Source organism: Hippopotamus amphibius, chromosome 1 (genome assembly GCF_030028045.1).
Source record: "Hippopotamus amphibius kiboko isolate mHipAmp2 chromosome 1, mHipAmp2.hap2, whole genome shotgun sequence".
In the NCBI taxonomy this organism is placed as follows: Eukaryota; Metazoa; Chordata; class Mammalia; order Artiodactyla; family Hippopotamidae; genus Hippopotamus; species Hippopotamus amphibius.
The window spans coordinates 212853360-212871718 of record NC_080186.1 but is presented as its reverse complement, the minus strand read 5'-3'; the positions used below and the strand labels follow the sequence as shown (position 1 = coordinate 212871718).

Here is an 18359-nt window from a genome sequence, read left to right as displayed (position 1 = left end):
TGGCCCAGATTTCTTTTTACATTTCTCCAAATGTGTTCTGTAGACCATTATTGTCTGAAGGTGCTCTACAAGAAGTTTCAAGGGTTCATGGTTAAATGAGTTAGAAATACTGTGTACTAGGTCTGCTGTAAGAAGTGCACAATATGCAGTAGGGTATTAAAGGCTCTAAGAAGCCGTACAGGGAAGAACCCTTACATCTTTTGAACCTGTTTTCTTGACAACTCTAAGAACTCTGTTCCATGAAGTCCACTTTAGGAACCTGTATTAGGTGTCTGAGGTTATTAAACCTCTATACTTTTAGTTCTAGTTAAAAAAAACATTGTATCTTAAGTTATTTCAACATGGTACTTTAATTTGTAATATCAACGTAGAATCTTCTTAAGGAAACAGTGGCAAAAGCCTTTAATTGTACAACATACTAGTACTCATAGATTTTAAACACAATGACACAGAGAAGCATTGTTTCCCCTGTGAGTAGCAAAACCTTTGTTTGAAGTGATTGGTCAGGAAGAGGCCGGGTCAGAGGTTTCCCTGCTTTTCAAGAGCTCTGTCCAGTATCTCAGATTCTACCCAGAATGCTTCTTTAAGGTGCCATTTGATGTTAGGCACTCTATCCAATATATTTTCTTTTGTTTAGTATAACTTCAGCTGTTATTGGCTCAAAGTACATAGACCCTCTAAGGATCTTTTATAGTTATTGTTCAGAAAATAATGTCTGGCTTCCTACTTACGAAGTTCAGAGGAAAATCAGGGTTTTGTCATCTTGTTTGTAGGATGGGGGCTGCAGATAACATATATAAAGGACGGAGTACCTTTATGGAAGAACTGACTGACACAGCAGAAATAATAAGAAAAGCAACATCTCAGTCTTTGGTTATCTTGGATGAATTGGGAAGAGGGACAAGCACCCATGACGGAATCGCCATTGCTTATGCTACACTTGAGCATTTTATTAGAGATGTAAGTACCTTGCATACCTTTTTGTACAGGAATGGTACATACTATACAGATTGTTTCCCTGACCTCCGTTTCTAAATGTTCAACATTGTCTTTGTTATAGTTGATCCTATTCCTGCAGTTGATCATTCAGATGCTATACATGGAACTCGGGTAGATTGGCCATAAATATCGTTTGTAGTTCTTTGATGTGGATTCCTTTCTCTTGCTGAAGCAGAACAAACCTGATCAGTAGGAGAATGGCCTCCTTGGCAATATTTCCTCCTAGAACTGCATCTTAACTATCCTTGGCAAACTAAATCAAGAGTAGGGACCATCCACCTGCAACCCAATCCTTGAGAAAAGAACCAAATAAGAGATAGTGCCATTTTTGCCGTGTGAGAGACTTTTTTCAGCAGTATCCTGAAAGATATATATAAGGCTTTTGATCTGATCTTTTTGTGTCTCTATTTAAATAACTCCTTCAGTGCATGTGTCTTTTTTTTTTTTCAGAGTTCATTTCTAAGCGTCTCAATGTGAACTTTTGTTTGTGTCAAATTTTACGCCCCATCATCTCCATCAAATTCTCCCCTTTAGTCACTGTCTCTGTTTTTGTTCATTTCGATCTCACCTTTTTTTCTCTTGCCTTAGCACCTGCCCCTGAACCTTGTTTCTTCTTTGGTTTTTCTTTTCTAATTTGTTCTCTACTTTTTATACTTTCCTTTTTCTCTGTGTCTTTCTTGCATTTTCATTTCTTCCTTTCTTCCTTAAGTAGCCAATAAAAGCACATTTTTGCTAGTATTTCTTTACAAAAATAAAATCCCCTTTAAACTCTTGTGGCCCTCAGTTTTTTGTTTAAACATTTAGTTAGATTACATAGTTAATAATGACATTTTCTGTTTTAAAATAACTACTTTTTAAAAAAGATATTCTGTATTTACAAAAATATATAGCTCAGGAACTTTTCTTTAATCATTATAGAAACTACATATCACAGGTTCTGTAAAGCTCTATATCTGCCTCCAAAACACACTTTTTAAACATTCATTTAAGAACACTATTCAGCTGTAAAAAAAAAAGAATGAAATTTCGCCATTTGCAGCAACATGGGTGGGCAAGTATGCTAAGTGAAATAGGTCAGACAGAGAAAGACAAATACTGTGTGATATCACTTATGGGGAATCAAAAAATACAACAAACAAGTGAATATAACAAAAAAGAAGCAGATTCACACGTATAGAGAGCAAACTGGTGATTACCAGTGGGGACAGGGAAGGAAGGAGGGGCTTTTTAGGGGTGGGGGAGAAGGGTTGTTACAGGGACATTTGAAATCATGTATGTGAAACTTTTGAAAATTGTAAAGCACTGTAGAATTTAAAGAATCTTTCATTTAATAAAAAATAAAGACTTTTTTTTTGAGCTTTCAGGAACAAATTATGACAGCTGAATTTGTCAACCTTGAGTTTCCCTTAATTGTATCTATTCTATAGCAGTGTATCAGTTACTATGACTGCATAACAAATTACCCCAAAATTTAGTGGCTTAAGACAACAGTAATCATTTATTAATAATCTCTCAGAGTGTCTGGAGGTGAGGAATTTGGGAGCAGCTTGGCTGGCTGGTTTTGGCTCAGGACCTCTCCTGAGGTTGCAGGCAGTTGTCAGCCAGAGCTGGAGGGTCCTCTTCCGATGTGGCTCTCTCACATGGCTGGCACGTTGGTGCTGGCGACTGGCCAGGGCCCTCCATTCCTTTCCCTGTGGTCCTCTCCATGGGCTGCTTGAGTATCCTTACAGAGCGGCATCTGGCTTCCCCCAGAGGAGGCATTCCAGGAGATCAAGGTAGAAGCAGCAGTGCATTTTTTTTGCCATCATGTTGTTGACCACACAGAGCCAGCCCTGATTCAGTGTGGGAAGAGGCTACTCAAGAGCATGATCGTTGGGAAGCGAAGATCTCTGGGGCCATGTTGGAGGCTGGCTGCCAAAAGCAGTTTGTCAGAATATCAAAGAGTCATTTAAGAACCTTCAGGAACAAATTAATGACAGAATTGAATTTGTCACTTCTGTTTTCATTGCTTCTATAGCATTTTTTGGATATTTTAAATGTTGATGAAGAAAGTGTGTTACATAAAATTTACCTTGGAGGTGAGTCGTTGAAGAGGATTCTTCAGGAACAAGAGTCCCTAACCTTTTTATGGATGAAAATCTTTATTTTTCATGGTGTCTTTTGACTGCTGGGATGGGAAAGAGAGGAGGAGTGGGGGAGGCTTTTTGTTGCTGCTACGGGGTGAAAATGGCCTTGAGGGGGCAGTGGTATAACCCAAACCCTTAGGTCTTCCAGCTAGAAATGCCTGTCAGCTCAGGGAAGGGGCAGCAGGGAGACAGCTGGTCCTAAGATGCTTCAGGGCAGATTTTAAGAGCAACTTGTCAAAGAAATCCTACCTTAATAGGTTTATTTGTAATTGTTTTTAGAGAGAAGGCATATGCTCTGGCTTTTAATAAGGTGAATGGCAGATGAGTCAAAACTGGAGTTCTTCAATTTGATTACCCTCTTCTGCTAGTTTTTAGACCAAGATTTGGTGTTAACGTTCCTTAAGATACGGATTTTTAGAACGTATATAACGTGCTTTAAAACAGTGCTAATTAAGTAATCCACAAGTCTTGGATTGATACTAACAACACAAAAATAAATTTTAAAAGGGTGAAGGTAGGGTGGGAAGAAGGGAAAGCTCTAATAAATAGAGAATGCCAGCTAATAAGTAGAGAATGCTATGTGGTTTTTTTTTAATCAACATTTATTAACTACCACAATAACTGATTCAGGCAGCAATGATCAGCAGATGGTAAAAGGTTTGAATGAAAGATTTTTGGAGAAAATGATATTCACACAGTTTCAAAGTATCACCCCACAAGTTATTTATTATGAAGGAGAAAGGTATCAGCACAGTGAAGAAATCTTCTGGGCACACACTTAAACCAAATAATCAGATTTACCCTCCCCAATAATAGATGAGAGTGACATCGTGTGCCTCCTGATGTGATATACTGAAAAGGATATGTCACCTATGTATACATGTAATATTCCTGGTAATAAGTTTTAATCTGAATTTAATCAGGGAAATCCAAATTGAGGGAGATTATGTAAAACAGCTGTCCTGGATATTTCAAAAATTTTAGACACAGAAGTCAAAAAAGAGAGGTCTCGGGAACTCTTCTAGATTAATGGGGGCTAAAGAGACATGACTAAGTGTACCAAGTGAGTCTTTTTTTTTTTTAATATAAAGAAATTTCTAAAGAACATTATTGGGACAGAAAGGGAAATTCATGAACTATTAGTATTAGTAAATAGTGATATATCACTGTTAAATTTCTTGAGTGTAATAATTTTATTCTGGTTATGTAGGAGAATGTTTTTGTTCTCAGAGGATAGAATCTTAAGTATTTAGGGATGAAGTGTCATGATGTCTGCAATTCTCAAATGGTTCAGAAAAAAAGGTGTGTGTCTGTGTCTGTGTGTATGTGTGTGTGTAGAGGGGGTAGGGAGGAAGAAAGGGGAAATATGGCAAAATATTAACAAATGTTTGTCTAGATAAAGAATATATGAGTGTTCATTGTACTTTTCTTGCAGCTTTTATGAAGGTTTGAAATTTTTCAAAATAAAGTTGGAGAAAAGTTTAAATTAAAATTAAAATTTAAAAATAAAATAACTTTCATTGTGTCTCATTGCTTTAGGTGAAATCCTTAACCCTGTTTGTTACCCATTATCCACCAGTTTGTGAATTAGAAAAAAGTTACTCACAGCAGGTGGGGAATTATCACATGGGATTCTTGGTCAATGAGGATGAAAGCAGACAGGACCCAGGTATGAATTGTTCTTGCAGTAAGTACAACTAGAATTCTGTTGGTTTTCATGATTGATAACTTGAAGTTCACAGGAGCATGAACTTATTGCTTATTAATAATAAAAGCTGTGAATGTTGATTGTAACTGACATTTGTCCAAATTCATTTTCTCTAAGCTTAGGGTCAGACAGAATTTGCATTTATCCTTGCCATCTCTGAGTCCTTCTCTGGCCCTCCTTGTCTCATTTTTCTACAAGAAGAAGGTGCGGTGAGGGGGGACATTTAGGTTTTACTCTTAGATCCATCTCAGGAAAGATGCCCTAACAGTCAAATGTATTAGTCATCTTTTAAAATATTCATATATTTCTCAACATATCATTTAACATTAATTACTTACTAAGAGCAGTATTCTGTAGGAAATACATTTTATCTTAATTTGACAAGGAAAGTGAATCTCAGGTAGAGTGGATTCCCCATGTCGGCCACCTGGGTGGGGGCTGAACTGAGCCTAGAATCCACGTCCTCTGCCTGCAGGATCTCCTCTGCTCTGCTTGAACTGCTCTGTAGGAGCTACAGTATTTTTTCTAGCCTTCTGCTTACTACTCATGTCACAGAAATGAACACTTCGTGAAAAAGAACATCATTAGTAGGAAAACATAGAACACTCTTTGACAAAAATTGCAGCAAGATCTTTTTTGACCCACCTCCTAGAGTAATGAGAATAAGAACAAAAATAAACAAATGGGACCTAATTAAACTTAAAAGCTCTTGCACAGCAAAGGAAACCATAAACAAAATGAAAAGAAAACCCAGAGAATGGGAGAAAATATTTGCCAACGAAGCAACTGACAAAGGATTAATCTCCAAAATATACACACAGCTCATGAAGCTTAATATCAAAAAAAAAAAACCAACCCAGTCAAAAAATGGGTGAAAGACCTAAATAGACATTTTCCCAAAGAAGACATACAGTTGGCCAACAAACACATGAAAAGGTGCTCAACATCACTAATTATTAGAGAAATGCAAATCAAAACTACAGTGAGGTATCACCTCACACCAGTCAGAATGGCCATCATCAAAAAATCTACAAATAATAAATGCTGGAGAGGGTGTGGAGAAAAGGGAACCCTCATTCACTGTTGGTGGGAATGTACGTTGATACAGCCACTATGGAAAACAGTGTGGAGATTCCTTAAAAAACTCAAAATAGAACTACCATATGACCCAGCAATCCCACTACTGGGCATATACCCAGAGAAAATCTTAATTCAAAACATGCACCCCAGTGTTCTTCAGCACTGTTTACAATAGCCAGGACATGGAAACAACCTAAATGTCCATCAACAGATGAATGGATAAAGAAGGTGTGGTATATATATATATACAATGGAATATTACTGTCATAAAAAAGGACAAAATTGGGTCATTTGTAGAGACATGGATGGACCTAGAGAGTGTGATACAGAGTGAAGTAAGTCAGAGAAAAACAAATATCATATATTAACGCATATATGTGGAATCTGAAAAAATTGGTATAGACAATCTTATTTACAAAGCAGAAATAGAGACACAGATGGAGAACAAACATATGGATACCAAGGGGCAAAGTGGGGTGGGATGAATTGGGAGATTGGGACTGACATATATACAGTACTATGTATAAAATAGATAACTAATGAGAACCTACTGTATAGCTCAGGGAACTCTTCTTAGTGCCCTGTGGTGACATAAGTGAGAAGGAAATCCAGACAAGAGGGGATATGTGTATACATATAGCTGATTCACTTTGCTGTACAGTATAAACTAACAAAATACTGTAAAGCAACTATAGTCCAATAAAAATTTTTAAAAAATACATCATTAGGCAATAGAAAAAATTCAAGTGCTGTATTATAGTAGATTTTAGCTTTTTTTTTTCCTGTTCAGTAATAATTTTTTAAGCTACCAGTCTGTCGGCCAGTGATGGTTTATACAGTTGGTATGCTACGATGGAAAATCCATTATCCAAGATACTCCAGAGTCCAAATTTTATTTTGGAAAAGTAATAAGTAAGGATGGACCTGAGAAAGAAACCAGGCAACTGGCCCAAATAAAACAAAGCACTGGACCTAAGATAAATGTAATGTGAGGCAATCCTTGCCTTTCACCACCATGCAGTCTTGAAAAACACATCATAAATTCTCTCATGGAAGCAGTTTCGTATCTATTCATCTACATCCAAAATGACAGGAGGAGCTTATAAGCTAAAACCCAATGGGTAAACAAAACGGAGTTCACTAGCAGGGAAGGGTCAGTGGTAAGCGTTTGATGTGAACTGACTACAAACCCAGACCTTACATCTTAAGTGTTTTGGCATTTTATTTTATTGATTTAAATTTTTATTCATGAACATATATTTTAAAAACTAAATGATGCTAAAAGCTGGTGCTAACAGGCAGTGGTCCCCTGCTTCTGTCCTTTTACTCCACGGCCCCTCCCCATCCCAATCCCCAGGCAACTGCTTTCAACTCTTTCATCCATTTCTTCCATAGTTCTAAATACCGTGCTTATTTTCCTGTCTCTTGGTTCATCAGCCTGACACAATATTTACTGACTTCTGTTAAATGAGGGGCTTCAGCCCTCCCTTCCCCTTCCTCCTGGTATAGAATAATATAGTAGTTTCGCATTTTTTTTCTGTTTCATTCACATTCATTGTTTTCACTATCGTTGCCAGTAGGTATTGCTTACTCATGAGCCAAGTATGGAGACACGTATGTTTTCTTTCTTTTACAACTTTTTTCTTGAAGGTAATAATTGTTTTTTTTCTTTCATTTTATTGTTTTATTTGAGTCTATTGTTGAAAATTCCTGTATCCTCCAGTAGCTTTGTAAAACACCTCTCTAGACAGTTTTCCACATGATTGAACCTATTGGTTCCAGTTTTCTCCACTGGGGTCATTCTTCCTGGAGCCCTTTGTCTTCCTGCTCATCCGAACTGGTTGTTTCCTAGGCCTACTGCCCAGCCATTGTCCTGAGACCTGCCTTTGCTGTCATCCTAGGAAATCTCTTCACATCTCTTCTGTACATTTGATTGCAAGTAACAGAACACTTGGACTCACACCAGCTCAGACAATAAGGATACATATAATCTTGTATTACAGGAACCTCAGGAAGGGTGGGCTTCAGCTCCTCATCTCTGTGATTCTGCAGGCTGTCTTCCTGCCTTGCTGGCTTTATCGTCAGACTAGCAGCTCTCTTGGGCATCACATCCAGAATTGACAATGTCCAAAGGAAGAAAAGGGACCAGCTTTTCCTGTGACTCTTTCTTAGAAGCAAGGGAACTTTTCTCAGATGCCCAGTAGCATGTCACCAGTGTCCTATGTTATTTTCAGGATTGAGTCACATGCTCATTCTTAAACCTGTTCCTAGAAATAAGAATATCAGGGATAGCTTTGATCAGCCTAGACTAATTGAGATCAACATTTGGAGGTGGATATGAGGACACTGTCTCCTGAGTTCAATGGTCAAGGAGTTAATTCCTTTATAAATCAGGGTATTCTTAGAGGTGCAGTAGATTTTGGATAGGCTACTAAAATAACATCAGCTAAAGGAGGTAAAGTTTTTAAGATTTTGCATGAATGAAAATGTCTCCATACCTTCATACTTGATTTGTAATTTAGCTAGGGCTAGAATTTTAGGCTGAAAATCATTTTCACTCAGAAACTTGAAGCATTGCTCCATTGCCTCTCACTTCCAATATTATCCCTGACTATATCTATGCTTTATCCTTTACCTCTGACCTAATTCCTCTTCTGTCTAAATTAGAGGCCAATTGGTCACCAGCAAAATGCCCCAAAAGTCTTTTGAGTAACTTTCAAGACACTGTGTTTACCTATTTCCCTTGGTGTTGTAGATAAAGCAATGGACCAGCAAGTAAGAAACCCGCGTTTTAGTCTCTTCCAGCCCATAAGATCTCGGACAAGTCACCTAACTTCATCCATGTCTAAGTTTTTATGAATCTATCCTAAAAGTGACTTCAGAAACTATTTGATCAGCACACATCTCTTTAATAACTGCCTCGAGGAGTTTTGCTTTAAAACAGTTTTGCTAAGTTTCCCTATAACAAGCAGAAACATGAATTATTACTTTCACTGACTCTGAGCAGTGTCAGATAAGCTTTTCAATAATATCCATTTAAGAAATGGTTATAGTGTCTAAGTCCTCACCAAGAACTGTAAAGAAATAAGTCGTTTTTACCACCTTCTCTCTGACCTGCCTCTACATTACCTTTGTACACACACATACTCCCTCTCCCTCTCTCTTTCTCTGGCTCTCCTCCCCCTTCTTCCCTCTCTCTTCCATGGGAGAGTAAAAGATAGCCTTGAGGTAGAACATAACTATAAATCAGCTCCTTCAGGTGATTACGGAAGAGTGGTCACATTATTTACCTTGATGCCGTTAAGAACTACCGTAATTAGTACTAAAGTGGAGACCACCATATGATGACAAATTCAGTAGTTGTTTATACTGCAGTATACTAATGAGTTTTTTTTTGGGGGGGGCAATATAATATTTTATATAACTTAGCTATATTTTATAACTATATTTAAGAAAGATTTTTAGCTAGCTATATTATATATACTACATATTATATGTATATAAAGGAAAAAAAGGAAAAAGCTATCAGCAAAGCAATGTTTAAATGAGGGGATTTTGTGGCATTTAGTAGGCTTTCGGAAAAGGTTGGTTGGATGGATGGATGGATGGATGGATGGACGGACGGACGGATGGATGGATGGATAATGAATGGACACATGGACTGACAGATGAATTAATCTCTTTTTTTAAAAAGGTTAGTGGGAGGCTAGATTATAGAGGAGAGGCTGGAGGTGGAGACATGAGTTAGGACTAACCCAGCTGAAGTGATGAAGGCTACATTTGTCTTAGAGATGAAAAGAGTTTGCTTTTTTGATACCCCACTGCTGTTCACTTCACTTTGGGTCTTGTGAGCATTGAAGGGTAACAAAAAACGATCCAGGTTAGCAGGCACTGGTTTCTACATGCTTCTTTCCTAGTCTTTTCCCACCCACTTTGTCACCTGTTCTTTGTGTTCCTTAAGTTTTATTTGGAGGCAAAAGATATTCTTACTGCTTTGTAATGTGAGGTTTAGTCTATGTATTCCTGCGAGTGTCAGCATTCTTTTCACCTCCCACCTCCAGCACCCACCCATAGAAAAGTATTATTTGTCTGTTGCTGAATTCTTAGAGGAGATTAAAGAAAATTCCATTATGCTTCTTCTCTGTTGTGTTCAGTCTTTTGGCTTTTTAGCTTTTAGCTGATAAAAGAATAAAGCATACACATTTATCAAATGAAATCATGTATGAGAAAAAGCTCCTGATAAACTTATAATAAGTACACTAGGGTCGCAGAAATCGTGAACCTGGTTCATCTTGGACATTTTTGCAATACAGTGCAATTATATTGAGTTTGTAATAAAAGCTGCATAATCCTGAGCTGCTTTAGATTTATCAAAGATTAAACTGTATGCAGCTGTTGGGGAGGAAGAATTTGTTCTCTACCCTTCTTGATTCTTTGGCTGGTCTAATAATCAAGTTAACATAAAACAGATGAACAGGAGAAAAACAAATTTAATTATGTACCTACAGGGACCCCATGAGAATAGGAGAGCAAGTCTGGCAGTTGAGGCGTCTGTGCTGTGCTGCGCTGAGCTAAGGAATGGGATAGGAGACGGGGGCTTCAGAGGGGAGGAGAGTACTTTAGAGAAATAAGAAACACAGATATTCGATAATTAGATGTTTGTCTTGCCATACACACAGGTCATTCGGATAAAAGTTATCTCTGGTAATAATCTCTCTCTGAGCCAGGGCCCCCCCACCCCCATCTAAATTCTTTGGGGTCATTGAAGGGGGAGGTAAAAAGCCCTTCCTGAGCCTTTCGGCCCTCCACCATCTTCAGCTCAAGACAGTCTGCGTGCCACAGTGGCACATTTTGGGGAGGCTTGTTCTGAATCCCGTCACAGCATTGTCTCTGTATGGTTGTACGTCATTAGATCCCAATTCTTTAAAAGGTTTAACTTCATGTATATGTAGTATGTGGTAGACTGGCTCCCCAGGAAGCAGATGCTGAGGTTTGCACGCCAGAGTTTCTTGGGGCGTGTTCTCGCAGTCAGCACCCAAGCAGGACCGGGCAGTCCTGGGCTGTGTTACAGTTACAAGGCTTCAGCCAGCCCGGCAGACAGCTCTGTGGGGGGTTGGTCCGGCAGCGTTACCTCAGCTTTGGGTGAGAGAGCCAGGCCTTATACCTTTTATTAGTTATCTATTGCTACCTAATACGTTACCCCCCAAAACATAGCAGCTTAGCACAGCAAGTATTCATTACCTCGTAACTTCTGTGGATCAGGAGTCCAGAGGCAGCTACGCGGAGCACCTCTGCACCGCAGTCTCTCACAGGCTACATCATGGTACCGGCCGGGGCAGTCCGCTTCCCAGCACACTCACCTGCTGTGGGCAGACCTCTGAGTATCCACCTCCACGTTCACGCACAGGCCTGTTGGTAGGCCTCCAGGCCCTCACGAACTTGTTGGCCAGAGACATCCGTCTCTTCCCATGCGGACCTCTCCATAGGGCAGCCCGCGGTATGGCCACTGGCGTCCCTTAGAGCAGACAAGCCAGAAGGTGAGAGTGCCCGAGACAGGCCACCATCTTTCATGATCTAATCTCAGGATGGACATGCCGTAATTTCTGTTGTAGTCTGTTCATTAGAAACAAGCCCCTTGGCCCAGCCCACACTCAAGGAGAGGGAATGACACGAGGGCTTGAACACCAGGAGGCAGGGCTCTTTGGTGGCCCTCTTAGAGGCTGCCTGCCAACACCCATAGCGACCAGTCACTGGATGCAGGCTGCCCAAGACGGGATGTGACCTTGGGTGAAGCAGTTCTCTTCAGCTTGAGGCAGTTCCCAAAGAGAGCACACAGCTGAGGGTTGCAGGCTTAACAGCCTTCCCGACAATCGGGGCAGTAAACCCTTCACTTCTGAGTGGAATCTGGGTAGTACCAGACAGCATCCACTTCAGTGTGTAGCTCTTAGTTAACTAGGATGTTTACTAGCCAGAATTTCTCAGTCCTGTTATATAAACTGTGCACCATGTAATATTTCATTATCTGTTTTTGTGGTTTTGTTTCTAACACTTAGAAACATTTTTATGTATATTACTTTACAGAGTGCATTACATACAAGACTGGTGAATCTATTCTTCCACTGGAAAACACTTTTTTAAAAAATTATTTTTAAAGGACAAATTATATCATACCATGTGTCAAAATCACTCTTTTTTTGATATAGAAGTTCAGTTGAAATTTTTCAGCAAACAGCATAAAACTAAATACTTCTTAACGTATAATGAATAATTGTTAAAAACCATTTTAACTGAGCTAAAAGATAGATTCTAAATGTAAAAGCATTTTCAAAGTGGTGTTTACCCTTTTTCTAGATTTGTAATATTGATAAAAGGAGCTAACAAGGGATTAGGAACAGTGGATTTCTTTTTTAGATTATAAATTTTAATTGAATAAAGTTATAAGAATTTGTATATTGTCTTTAATCCTCTAATTTCTTTCAGCTTTCAAGCATGGCTTTCTTTCTCTCTCTCTTTTTAACTTTATTTTTCAGGTGAAGAAGACCAGGTCCCTGATTTTGTCACTTTTCTTTATCAAATAACCAGAGGAGTTGCAGCAAGGAGTTATGGACTCAATGTGGCTAAACTAGCAGATGTTCCTGGGGAAATTTTAAAGAAAGCAGCTAGCAAGTCAAAAGAGCTGGAAGGATTAGTAAATGTGAAAAGGTCAGAATAATTGTGCTGCATGTTTTGATTTATAATGAAATCTTCCAAGTTGCCCCAGGAAGTGGTTTGTCCTATAAATGAACATCCGATCTTCCTTCAAGCGCCTCTTCAAATATTCTGAAACATTTAATTACGATAAGATGAAAACAGCTCTTCCCAAAGCTCATGTGAATTCACTCAGGCCTCTCTAGTCAGATCTTTATTAAGTTGATAAATTGGTTTTTCAATCATTTTTCTAAAGAATTAACACCTTAACATGTGCCAGTACATTCGTTGCTCAAAATATTCATTTATGCAGAAAATTACTGTTGGAAACCTCAATATATAAAATGTTTAAAAGTATTCCTTTTATTCATATGTTGCATTCAGAAGTGAAGAATTCTCTCAGGACATGAATGAAAACAGTATCACATAACTAGGTGATTAGAGTCAGTATCCACACGCCGCTAACTGTGGATTTGCTTTTGACAGATTTTTCCTTCTAACCAACTTCTCCATCATCTAGAAATGCTTATGCGAATACATTGCACCTTTTCCCCTGTATATCCAGTGAGTATGTAGTCAGTATATAAATTAGTCTTCATATAAACCTGAGACGTACTTTGGAAGGAAGATATTCCTAGGAAAATGTCATATTAATAAGTAATAAATTACAGCCTTTGCTTCCCACATATAAGATTATATTATAAAATGACATAAGCTCCTCAGCCACCCTCTACCCCACTCCTGCTCTGCTTGCAGAGTCTGATCGGCCTGGGGCAGGACCTTATTGCCCTGGTCCATAACCACATGACCATGAGTGAACAGGCTCTTAGTCAAACAGAACATCTTGGCTGACCACTATACTATAAGAAAATTTTTTAGTTCTAGAATTCATCACCAATTTAAATATTGAGATATTAACACCTAATATTAGTTAAAGAAACAGTTGCCAACTTGTATATTGACGTACAGTTGTGCAACCAACTTCTCTTTCTCCTCTTCCTCCCTCTGTGGTTCTGCCTTGCACTGCATACTTTGCAGTGGTAAATGGTGGTGAACCAGGTCCAAAGTGCTGGAATACTACAAAAGACATGTAGTTTCCTCTGTTGACATTCTTTTCTGCATCCTTCCCACAATGCCAAATTAGAAACAAATGTTGTAATCAGTGAGAGCCTATTTCTAGTTAATTTGTAACAAAAGCAGATTAACATAAAATTTTTCTAGAGAGAAAAGTAATCATCTATGAGAGTTTAAAAATAAGCTTAGCCCTTAGTTCTTTGGGCTAATTCAAATTCTCTCTTGTTGTCTCCTTATTTTTCTTTTTTCCCTATAGAAACCGGAATAAAATTTTACTACAAAAGATACATAAGCAAGATGGTGATAAAATATGAAAGTTTGTACATGTTGCTGCTGTATAGCCTATAAAATAAGAGCAGTGAAATCCACAGCTTATTTATGAATATTTTAACTCTTCCAACTAGTATATGACATTTGGAAATCTAGAAAGATATCTTAAAAAGACAGAATTATAGGAAGAGGTTATATTGGGATGGAATCTGATGATTTATTAGGATACACTGTATTTACTGTTTTTTTCTTTTCACTAAATGTGCTTATCACATCGTTCCATTGGCCAAATCAAAGAAAGCAGACTGAATGTGGTGCGTTCCTGTGGGTTTGTTAATAGCTAGTATTTATTGAATGCTTGCTGTGCACACCAGCAAGTCTGGAGAGTCCGTCCTTTGCAGCAGCCTAGACACTGTGCCCGTTACTGTTCTTACTGCTTTACACACGTTAACTCACTTAATCGTCATGACAACCTTGTGAGATAGGTACTGCTGTTAGCCCCCTGTGATAGTTGGGGAAAATGAGGCCAAGCAAGGGTAGGAAACTGATCAGGACACCAGGGTCAAGCAACTAGTTGGTGGTGGAGCAGTGATTGGAACTCAGATACTCCCTCTTCAGACCCTAAGTAGGTCTATGTTATACTGGCATTTTACTCTTTCAGTAGCCTGCATTATTTTATTATATCGATTTTATGTTTCATCCTGTGAGCACACACAGCCTCTGGCTGAGTGAGAAGAGGGAGGAAGCTGGACTCTCCCCTCCCTGGAGGCAAGAGAGCTGGTCAACAACTTTGGGCTCTTGATTATAGCAGCCTTTCACTGGAAGGCTGGTGCTTCCCGACGTAGCTGCCCAACCTTAGGGCCCTGCCTGCTATTCTAATGTCACAGATTTTTCATAACTTTTGATGAGGTGTCCTGGCCCCTAACAATTTCATTTATAAGAGAAATAGTATTTTATTTTCTCTCCAGGGAAAGGCTAAAGTGTTTTGCGAAGTTGTGGATGATAAATGATGCAAAAGACTTGCAAAAGTGGACAGATGAGTTCAAACTGGAAGAAATTACAGACTTCTCCTCCTGATGAAAATGAAGACTACGTTTTGGAACCAAAATATAGAGAATTAAAAATTCCAGCTCTATAAAACAACTCTCCAGTAACCGCCCATCTTTGTGTGACGTGAGCATAGAACCTGACCTTGGCGTATTCCTGTTAGAAACGGCAAGCCCTTTTGTCTAGAAAGTCTGTTTCACGTTCCTGCTATCCTGACTTTTAAAAGTATAAACACTTTTGAATATTAAGATTTCTGTCATGTCATTAGAAAATCTCATGGACAGTAACATTCAAATAAAATCAAAAACTTCTAACTACAACCTGGAGTGGTAGAATATACAGTTCATGAACTTTAAGAGTGATATAAAAATTTAATGCATAATTTTATTTGTTTCAGTTCAGATAATTTGCAACTGGGTGAAATGTCTGGCAGGAATATACCTTTTCATTTGAACTAAAACAATTTTATGATACCGAATTTTTGAAAAGAAAGAAAAAGAATTATCAGGCTTTTAGAAACTAGAGCACAGAAAGAGTAAGGTCATATGAAATTTGAAAAATTAAATATTGTCATAGTTTTAAGCAATTTGAAGACTGTTGAATGAAATTATGTGTCATTCATTCAGGTAATAAACATTTGATGAATACTTGCTATAATTTTTTTTTCCTTTTGAATTTTGGGGCTCTCAACTCTTTGGGGAGTTTGTTACTTTTTAGGTTTAATTATGGGACCAAGGTTGCTGCTCCTCCCAAGTGCACGGAACTGAGCTTCCTCATTTTAGAGCTTTCTGCTAACTGATGCAGCAAGTGTGCGCTCTTCCTGGTATTGAACCTCATGGCTGTGTTGATTCCTGACAGTGCTCCCTGCCTGCATGTTCAGGGTGACAGTGCTCCCTCCCTGCATGCTCAGGGTGACAGTGCTCCCTGCCTGCATGTTCAGGGTGACAGTGCTCCCTGCCTGCATGCTCAGGGTGACAGTGCTCCCTGCCTGCATGCTCAGGGTGACAGTGCTCCCTGCCTGCATGCTCAGGGTGACAGTGCTCCCTCCCTGCATGCTCAGGGTGACAGTGCTCCCTGCCTGCATGCTCAGGGTGACAGTGCTCCCTGCCTGCATGCTCAGGGTGACAGTGCTCCCTGCCTGCATGCTCAGGGTGACAGTGCTCCCTGCCTGCATGCTCAGGGTGACAGTGCTCCCTCCCTGCATGCTCAGGGTGACAGTGCTCCCTGCCTGCATGTTCAGGGTGACAGTGCTCAGCTATGTCCCTCAGCTTTTCATAGCACAACGTGGCTTCTCATATACGTATGAGAAAAAAGCATATGCTTTTTATTTCTAAGTACATGATCTTGCACAAAGGCTTTGCCTCCTGTTTCCCGCTCAGTTTTCATTCCTGCTCAGTGAAATGCCTTCCACACACTTGAATGGCCATATTTCTAATTTCTGCTTTAGATTTTTTTTTTCTGCATTGTGTGGCTTGCAGCATCTTAGTTCCCCGACCAAGGATGGAACCCCTGCAGTGGAAGCGTGGAGTCTTAACCACTGGACCACCAGGGAAGTCCCTTTAGATCATTTCTTACAGTGGCCCTAACAGTGAGCCCTGGACACAGTCAACTGAGTCTCCCCAAGTTGATGACGCGTGGTTGGTTGCTACACTTTTGTGTTACTCATGCTTTAGCCCTGTGATTCCCCACCTTTTCTGGAGTTTGAATATGATGTAGTTTAATTCCTCCATCCTTCCAGAAATATTAACATACAGTGAAATTCTCAAAAGTATCTCAAAGTAGAGTTGGTTGGGATTTACTCTTTAAATTTTAAAAATAACAACATTTTAAAACAATGTTTCAATACTCTGTAAGACTATAAGTATTTTATATTAACAGAGGTAGTACTGTAACCTTACTGGCAGGCCAGCAGAAAAGGGAAATGAATCCAGGAATGTCACACTCATGCCTGAGGGAGCTGCAGGGACCAGCAATCACTGGTCATATCCAAGGGGACATTCGGAGCTATCTCTGGCTTGCCCAGGTCAGTGTCAACATTCAGACAGGTAAGGGTTTCAGGAGCAGTGTGTTCAGGCAGTGACAGCTCGCAGTGTCTGGCAAGTGACAATGTGGAACATTACAAGGTAGATTCTCTAACATGAAGCAGGATTATCAGCATGCCAGCCAGTTTGCAGGAGGTCAGGCCTGCTCCAGGTTTGGAAGAAGACCAGCACCACCAAATTGCATTCCGGTGAGGCTCCTTCCCAGCCAGGGTGCTGAAGTGTTGAAGGGAAAGTTGTGTCAGAGTCCGAGTCGTGAAGATTGCACACATGCCGTGGAGATTGGCAGGAAAGTTGCCGCTGATTGGGTACATACTCCAGGTACCAAACTGAAGGAGGGCTGCAGTTCTAACATTAAATATAATGTCTTTGAAATCCTGATTTGATTCCTTTAGTTATACACCCATACGTGAGATTGCTAGATCATATGGTAGTTCTAGTTTTAATTTTTTGAGGAACCTCCATACTGTTTTTCGTAATGGCTGTACCAGTTTACTGTCTCACCAATGGGGTATGGTACAAGGGTTCCCTTTTCTCCACACCTTTGCCAACGCTTGTTACTGCTTTTCTTTTTGATAATAGCCATCCTAACAGGTGTGAGATGATATCTCATTGTGGTTTTATTTGCATTTCTCTGATGATCATATGAGTTTTAGAACATTTTTATCACCCTAAAAAAAGAAACCTGGCCTCATTAGCAGTTACTCTCCATTCCTCCCCCAAATCCTGACTCCTAGACAGTCACTAATGTGCTTTCTGTCTCTGTAGATTTGCTGTTTTGGACATTTCGTATGAATGGAGTTATACAATATGTGATCTTTGGTGTCTGGTTTCTTTCATTTAGCTTACTGTCTTTAGAGTTCATCCATGTTGTAGCCTGTAGCAGTACTTTATTCTTTTTTATTACTGAAAACTATTCCGTTTTATGTATAGATCACATTTTGTTTCTCCATTCATCAGCTGATACACATTTGGACTCTTTCCATTTTTTGGCTATTTTAAATAATTCTGCTATGAACATTTATGTACAGATTTTATGTGGCAAGGCACAGGATTTTTTAAAGTTCCCCCAATAATTCTGAAGTGCAGCTTGGTTTGTGAACCACTAGTCTCATAGATTACAAGTGACTAAACAATGTTTTTCATTGGATTGACAATCATTTGGTCTCGTTCTCCTCTGCTTTATCTTTTAGGACAAAAATGGCATATTATAGATGCTCAATAAATATTTGTTGAAATAGAAAAGAAAAATCAAACCCTTTCATATTAGAAACCCAATGAAATGACTCTTCTTTTCATAATCAAGATACTGTTTCACTAGGGATTCAA

The 18359-nt window shown here is 39.2% G+C and overlaps 1 protein-coding gene across 3 annotated transcripts in view; it reads left to right on the top strand.

The window, feature by feature from the left end:
- Positions 1-15642, top strand: part of MSH3 (mutS homolog 3) — a 178482-nt gene extending 162840 nt beyond the window's left edge. For 2 of the 3 annotated variants that reach the window (XM_057740289.1, XM_057740281.1), the window contains exons 21-24: positions 774-960; positions 4665-4794; positions 12444-12615; positions 14913-15642. In XM_057740289.1, the coding sequence (XP_057596272.1) occupies positions 774-960; positions 4665-4794; positions 12444-12615; positions 14913-15021 (598 nt within the window). In that variant the 3' untranslated portion in view covers positions 15022-15642. The remainder of the gene's footprint in view (positions 1-773; positions 961-4664; positions 4795-12443; positions 12616-14912) is intronic. The other variant, XR_009054434.1, reaches the window with a different exon arrangement.
- The last annotated feature ends 2717 nt before the right edge of the window (positions 15643-18359 follow it).